The sequence below is a fragment of the Seriola lalandi genome, unplaced genomic scaffold (genome assembly GCF_002814215.2).
Source record: "Seriola lalandi dorsalis isolate HSWRI2012SDOR001 ecotype SW California unplaced genomic scaffold, Sedor1 jcf7180002054913, whole genome shotgun sequence".
Lineage (NCBI taxonomy): Eukaryota > Metazoa > Chordata > Actinopteri > Carangiformes > Carangidae > Seriola > Seriola lalandi.
The window spans coordinates 360946-369223 of NW_019525465.1; the positions used below are offsets into that span (position 1 = coordinate 360946).

General features: G+C 38.3%; 1 protein-coding gene and 1 long non-coding RNA gene across 2 annotated transcripts in view; both read left to right on the forward strand.

The window, feature by feature from the left end:
- Positions 1–8278, forward strand: part of LOC111673187 (uncharacterized) — a 20020-nt gene that overhangs the window by 5840 nt on the left and 5902 nt on the right. The window contains exons 7-9 of the mRNA XM_087169758.1: positions 7211–7331; positions 7713–7817; positions 8201–8253. Coding sequence (XP_087025884.1) covers positions 7211–7331; positions 7713–7817; positions 8201–8253 — 279 coding nt within the window. The remainder of the gene's footprint in view (positions 1–7210; positions 7332–7712; positions 7818–8200; positions 8254–8278) is intronic.
- Positions 44–5781, forward strand: LOC147817708 (uncharacterized). Its single transcript, XR_015436123.1, has 2 exons — positions 44–476; positions 901–5781. It is a non-coding gene; the product is annotated as an uncharacterized LOC147817708 (long non-coding RNA).

Sequence of the window (8278 nt, forward strand, 5' to 3'; positions counted from 1 at the left end):
ATTGTAGTCTACTAGAGTTTTGACTTTTCTTCTGAACTGAGAAAAAGGTGCTTAAGGATTACTTCTACAATCCATTATATTAAAACGAGTTTACTGTCAGTTTTACACCAGAGCTACTGTGCAAGGACCTTAAAGACAACAGCAACAATAAAAACACCTTACAGAGATATAGTAAATATATTCTAGTTACTTCTAATGTTTAGATTCAAGTTAAGATAGTCAAGGGTGCCCTATCATTGAACTGAACTTACGTAAAATGTAGTCATGTACAGTAGCACCACAGGTTGGCTGACAGTAACAATAGATGCATATACTCTAGATTTACCGTGGACAGATCTGATACTCTGCTAGCAAAGGTTTTGAGAGCAACAGTGTTGGTTACCTGGTTGTTCTTTGTCAGAAGATTTTAACCTTCATTTTTCTCTGCAGTGTTGAACATGGTGGAAAACGACGGATGATACCAGGATTCAAGAAATGTAAGTAAGCAAAGCATGCAGCCGGAGGTATATGCAGGTTTTCAGAGAACAGCAGTTCTAGATTTCTTATATTTCAACAAACTTTACCCTGTAATGGACTAATAAAAAACTAACTAATACAACTAGCTATAACTAACTAAGACAGGACAGTTATACTAACCGTTTGGGTTGTGGATGGCTTTCATTGTGAAATCAAACATTTCTGTCACTGAGGCATCCGCACATTTTTTATTGGAAGAATATTGACTATTCTTCTTTGAGGGAAGGCACTCTGAACAACAAACACAACTTTATCCGACACATTTCTTTGTCACTTGCTGACTGGAGTGCTGTGCAGCAGCATTGTGCTTAGTGCTGCCAGAGTGACCACAAACTATATTGTTAAAGTCTATGCTGCTGAAATGATTTGTTTCCTTACCTCCAGATGCTTGTGAGCTCACTTTGGATCCCAACACAGCCCACAAGAACCTCCGTCTCTCTGAGGGGAACAGAAAGTTGACCTGGGTGGAAGAGGAGCAGTCGTATCCAGATCATCCAGAGAGGTTTGATCAGTGGCCACAAGTGCTGTTTGAGCAGGGTTTAAATGAGCGCTGCTACTGGGAGTTCAATGTGTTGAAGCCCTTCAACATTGGGGTGACATACAGAAGCATTGAGAGGAAAGGGGATGTGAATGATTGCAAGCTGGGACGCAACGACAAGTCTTGGAGTCTTAATTGCTGTAATGCTGGTTGTTCTGTTCTGCACAACAACGACTCTATCAATGTATCTTCCATCCGCTCTAGTCGGGTGGGGGTGTATCTGGATTGGCCGGCTGGCACTCTGTCCTTTTACAGAGTTTCCTCCGACAGTCGGATTCGCCTCCATACCTTCAAAACAACATTTGATGAGCCCCTCTATCCTGCTGTTGAACTCCGCACTCATTCCTCTGCATTACTTTGTCAGCTACCACAAACAAACTTTCACCGCACCACATGAGTGACCTTACGCATAGATTTGCATAAGGTCGTGACATGTCCTATACAAGCAAGGGACTACTTACTCCCAATATTTTAAGCAATCTAGACTTCACATTTTGGAAACCACGCAGGGTTAACTGCTCCTATCTTTTAGTATGAAAAGACAAGTATAAAGACTGAGATAGTACTATTTGGGAGCAAAGACAGAAGGTTGCAACTTAGTGCTTACCTGGAGTCTAGAGCATTAAAGACTTACACCCATGTTAAAAATCTGGGATGGAGATCTTAGTTTCAGTGACCACATCAAAGCTATAACTAAATTTGCATTTTGGCGTCTCAAAAACATAGCTAGTGTCGGACACTTTTTGTTGAACCAAGACTTAGGTCTGGGCTATAAATATAAATGTAAATATATTTCTTACCTGTTCAATCGAAACCTTACATGTCTTTAAGATCTAAACAGGGTGAAATGGCTTTCAGCCAGAATGCTGCCTACAGCTGGAACCAGCTCCCAATGGAGATCAAATCAGACTAAACTGTAAATGGCTTCAATACTCCACTGCCTTCATCGAATCTTGTGCTTTAATGAGATACTACCTATTTTATGATCTGTTTTCATACCGTTTTCTTATTATACTTTTTACTTTATTTTTTATCCTTCTTTTATTTCCGTGTACCTTATTGAATAGCCTCTGTGTATGATAATGTGCTATACACAAATTTGTCTTGCCTTATCAGTCATATACTCAATTTGTATAACAAGGAAAATGGAGGGTATTATATCATTTATATACAGTGTCAGTTCTGAAAGTCAAACATGTGGCCTGGCAACTCCAGATGCCATTATTTCCCATAAAAAGTCTAAACTCATAGATGTATTCACACTGCGAGAAACTCCTGATATCTGATTTGCTGTGTGAGATTTAAGTTGTAGACTTAAACCTTTAAACATATGTGCATGTATTTGCAACTATCATTATACAGGTTTTACAAGTTTTACCAGTTTCACTGTTTTGATCATCATGTCATGTTTTTTCTAACTATACTGATGTAAATGGGTAACAAGTGTTTTTTTTTATTCTTTCAGTTAAGTCAGTGGCAGTACTTCTTTTAATAATGTTTAAACATCTGCCACACAGAACTTAGTTTTTGCTAAAGTATAGTATGTATCTAACAAACAGGAGCACACCACATAGCTCTGACTGGGTCTTCTCAGTGGGAAAACGAAGAGCTATGTTTCATGTTATCGACTGTTCAAGCCAGTCAACAATTGATTACGCTCCTCTGCTCTCTCTTAATCACACGTAGAGCTGATCTTTGTAATAACCTCATGAATTTATAGCTTTACACACACACACACACACACACACACACACACACACACACAATTTTTGCCTATGAATGATGTTTGAAAGGATGTTTTCTGTCTTTCCATCTTTATTAATTAACCATTTAATTCACTGTGCAGCTCAGAGGTTACGGCAGCTACTGGACACTTTTAAGGTGGAATATTTTCCTGCGTGTTACTCAAAGCATGATTGACATTTGGAAATCAATCACTGCACCTTAAATGTCATTATAACATTTTTGACCATTTTGGATCGCATATTCAAGCACTTTTATAAACTGCTGATATTTTATTTCATAGCTGGGAGAAACAAAGTTGTGGAGCGTTGTTCTGGAGCGCTCTGGCAGCACTACACCTATGCTTATCACACAAAGCAGTACAGCTGCTCTTTTTTCATCTATTGTTTCAAATTCTCCACACTATCAACTTACAGTAAAGAACTCACATATATCCACATGAATAAATGTCGTCTTGTATGTAGAGTAGAAACAAATGTACATTATAGAGCTAGAGTATTTGTGCTAAATGCTAACATCAGAATGCTAGCATGCTCACAATGACAGTGCTTAAATGATATTTAGTAGGTATTATGTTTACTGAGTCTTAGTATGCCAATATTTTCTAATTAGCACTATACACAGAGTACAGCTGAGGCAAATGTAATGACAATCCTCCCAATAGTTGAGACTTTTAACTAAATACCAAACTGTCAATCTCATGGTGGCGCTCAGAGGATCACCAAATTCAGTAGTACTGTGGAGACGGCAGCCGTTTGAACTCAATTTCCGGGCAATCATTTCAATAGTATTTGAGTTATTTCAGTCTGAACCACAGTGGTGGACTGAGCGACATATTAAAGTGACAGTTAGCGTTATTTGACTTGGGATTGATAGAGGTAGTTAGCTCTATAGTCAGTGTATTACCTGTAGTAGATTCGGATCGTCGTGATGCCAGTTTAGAGGAGCAGCTAACCGGGAGCTGTGGCAGAGAAGCTGAGTGATGTGCTGCTGCGGACAGGGACAACAAAAACACTTACTTTAGCCACTTTAAAACATACCTACAGAAAAAAAGCTGATATCAGTGTAAGTGCAGACTTTATTTTGAATATTTTCACCGCTGTATATTGCCATCAAACAGCTCTTTACTTTAGAACTACTTTTTTCCAACCGTTGAATTACCGTATTCCTACAGTGACGTAGTGTCATACAGTGATCGCCCTCAGCTCAGGCGCGCTTGTGCGCATTAATACGGTAGTTCAACGGTTCACAAACTGTAGCTCCATAGTAAAGTGCTGTTTGACGGCAAGATAAAATTATGAAAATATTAAAAGTACAGCATCCACTTATATTAGCTTTTTTTGTGGGTGTATTTTTACGTGTACGCTATATTTTTTTTAATATTTTCACCACTTTATCTTGCCGTCATACAGCCCTTCTTTTGGAACTACATTTTTTCAACTGTTGAAAAATTTCTTTTTGAATCAAACAGCTGATCTGCGGAGTTACGCAGTGCACGCCGTAGGTGGTCTTGTGCGTAGTAATACGGTAGTTCAACGGTTAAAACTGTAGTCCCAAAGGAAAGTGCTTGTTTGACGACAAGATAAAGCGGTTAAAGTATTAGAAATATAACGTACTCTTCAAGACAGCTCTAATTAGATTTAATTGAAACATATAATGTTGAGCATTAATACATGTCACCTGAACCACATTAGCAGCAAAGTGTAAATGTGTAATATGCTGTGTGTGTGTGTAAAAGTCTTGATATTTGTAGTACACTGCGCTAATGCTTATTGTGAATTACTAGCAATTGCATTTATATTCGTTTTTGGCAGTTTTTACGCCATAGATAGAATTAATGTTTGTGGTTGTTGTATCTTTATGTATTTTTACCCCCTTTATGTTAGCATATTACAGCTTGTTAAAGTGTGTGATGTAATCAGTATTTTAAGTATTTTAATCTGTTGAAGAAAATGAGGAGCTGTGTCCCAGTTCAGAGGTCACATCCTTCGGAGGATGCAGCCTTTGTCTCGAAGTCTGAACCGAAATGAGACGGTGTGGCCCACAGAGGATTTTTCCTGTGCGTCACCAGGTGTGCCCTCCCTTACCGTTTGGTTGCAAAGCCGGCTCCTGTCACCTAGCAACCTTGACAACATTTAACGTTATTTCCCCAAAAAACTTTAAATTTAAAAGTGTAATCCCCAGGCTGTCTGTCGGTGTTGTTTGCTGCCATATTATTTTCATTAGCGATGCGGAATTAATCTTGGGATATGTTGGGCCACGAAGCAACCTTGTCGCGCCGCTGTGACGCAGTCGGTGAATGCTTCCTCCGAAGGATGCAGCCGCTGAATTGGGACGCAGCTAAGGTGTTTTCTGAAAGCTGCAGTAAAAGGTTTCACATTAGCCTCACAAAGCCAGCCCAAATTTAATATAGAAGCGGTTTAAACATTTCACAAACAAACAATTAATCTCCTTTCAAGAATCAACTGGACTGGACTTTAATCAAATTTCCACATATGCCATTAAAATGATTTTGAGAATGAATTTTAGGGGAGAAATAAATCATGCAGGTTCAAAAATCATCTTAAAAGCTCCATATGGGTTATGATCTGACTGTTTGAGGTTCTCTCTCAGGAGTGGAATAAAAGCGATTTTGCGGTGAGGTGACTCGTTCTGTCTGATGGGAAATTATCTGTAAAGCAGTTGAATGCCAAATGTGGTGGGAAAGCTCAGTCTGTCAAGTGGAAAAATGCTTTATAATTGTATTATGTTTTGAAATATGTTTGTAGTGGTTGTCCATTCTGAAACTGTTTTGCTAAAGGAGTGATGGAGGTACCTCACTTTAAATCACTTTTATTCCCCAGAACATTCATCCAGAGAGAATCATTGAGCTCCAAAGTTTGTCTGGTTTCTTTGAGGCTGATTCTTACTGGAGTGGGTGAAAGATGTTTGTGTATAAGCTTTTTTATATCTAAAAAGATTAAAACATCAGCAAATGAAAAACATCTGAACAGTGTGGTGATTTATTGTATGCTGCGGATATAAGTGACATTTTAAGATTTAAGTTCTTAAGTTCCCATAATGCAACCAAAAGTACATTTCATAAATGTCCACTTAACACATCCTCAGTTGGTAACACTGAGTTTCTGTTCAATTTTTTTTATTTTTTTATTTTAAGCAAGATTGTAAACTCAGATCTAATCTGATGGTGTTTCAGTGTGTACAGTACACAGGAGTCACTGCACTGACTGTTATGAACATTTTCCTCCACTAGGTGTCACTAATGATCCATTAAATGCTCTGCTTCCTGATTCAGGGGGAACAGTGTACTAATCCTACTACAACATAATTCTCCTCTATCACAAACTTTAAATTTGACCTATTGCTGAGTCAGACTCATTTATCCTGTTTATTTTGTTGCAGTTCTGTGGTGTAATTGTTACCAGCATTTTGCTCATGAAATCATTTTGGTATGTGATTTAATGAATAGAAAGCGAAAGTAAAACAACAACGTGGCCTTATCTTGTCGGTGCGTCCAGTGACTCTACATGTCAGAGATAGTTTTTGATTCAAAAAGCAACAAGTGAAACATTTTGGATGTAAAAGTAAGTAGCTGTTTATTATCTTGTGTGTTACCTTGTGATGTTGGATAAGCTGATTGCTCTGTGTCTGTCTGTCGTTGTGTGTGTTGTTAGTTCGTGTCACGGTTTTCAACATGTGTAAGTACAGAGACGACATTTTGTCTCTTGAGAACTGAAGTGCGCAGCAACTTAAAAAAATTCTACCATTACAACAACAAACAAACAAAAAACAACCATGATAATTTCATTTTTGCAGTGAATGTTTTATTTGGTGGTTTATGGTGTTAATTATTAGTTGTATTGTGGTCTGTTGTGGCTGGGGCCTACACACTTCTCAAATATGTTTAGACATTAAAACGCATTTGCGCCGCGGTGCATTTTGATTTTATTATCGCTAAAATTTGAGACATATTTATAAATGTAAATGATGACTAAGTCAATTATGTTTGGTGACAATTCTGGTTTGGTGGTTCTCAAAACCTTTTGTGTGGGCCAATTGCTATCCCCTATTATTAATGTTGATCATTGATTATTATTCTGTGTATAATTATGAGTACTATTATGTTTATCATTCTTATTAGTATCTAGATTATACTGTGTATTTTATACCAAATTTGATTGAACTGAGCAGTTCAGACATTACGTTACACCTGATAAAGATTAAAGAGTTTTTTGATTATTTATTAAGTTCAGTTTTACAATTTATATTTCCCCACCCTAACCTCCGCACAGTTACTCTCCAGCCATCGCTAGATTGAGGACTGAGAGTGAGAGTAAAAAACAACTACCTTTATGCAAAAATCTGTCCTTTACAAACCTCTTTAAATCTTTTTAGACTCCCACTGCTTTGTAGGTGAAATGGCTGAGCGGAAGAAGAAGCGTCCTGCCCTCGCAGGGCCCCACAGCTCCTCCCCTGTGACATCTGACAAGTCATCTGATCAGAAGATCAGTTCCTGTATCGAGCTGTCAGTCAGGTAATTTAGCCCATCAGAAATGAGCAGGTTGTGACGTCTTCAACAAACAGCACAAACAAAAAACACCCAGTAAAGAACTCTGCACACTGCAAGAAGCTGTAAAGTCTTTTTTTTGTATATGACAAAAAAGTTTATATTTAGGCAATTTAGAAACATCCTTAACTTTTTTGCAGTATGTACCATGGATTAAATTTAAACCTGTTCTTGTGTCAAAGTCTTCTCCCTCTTTCAGATAGAGTGCATGCTCACTGTTCTCAGACTTTCACCTGTTGTTCTTCTTGATCCCCTTGTTTGTTGTGTATCATTAATTCATGTTGTATATCTGTGGAGTAAATGACCACTGAAGAAATGATGAGTAAATAAAACAATCTCTCTTCTTAGTTCAGAGATGAGTGCAGATGGGTCCACGAGTCCCAGCGGTGTCTCCATGAAGAGTGATGGATCCATGTACAGGCCAACTACCTTTGGTGTTAAGAAGTCCAAACGGTAACTCCACACTTTGTGCTCTGTAATTGAAGTATTGGTCTTGACAGAGCTGGACAAAGGTTACTCATACAGTCAAATAAACAAGTCAAAATTTCACAGTTAAACTGAATCCACAGTTCTATCTTTTTGAACCATGTTAATCCATGAACCAACCTGCCAGCACTGGACAAGAAGAGACACGCTATCAATCCATGCCAACAACTCCTAGTTAATCTGACATGGAAACCACAAGGATCCGAATGTCTCTCATTATGAACTCCCTATACATTTAACGGGTCACAAAATTGACGGTTCAGTTCATATCACAGTTCTCAGTTCCATTCGGTAAATTTTGGAGCATTGCCAATTTCAATACATTTCAATAAAACAATCTCTCCTCTTAGTTCACAGATGAGTGCAGATGGGTCCACGAGTCCCAGCGGTGTCTCCATGAAGAGTGATGGATCCATGTACAGGCCAAC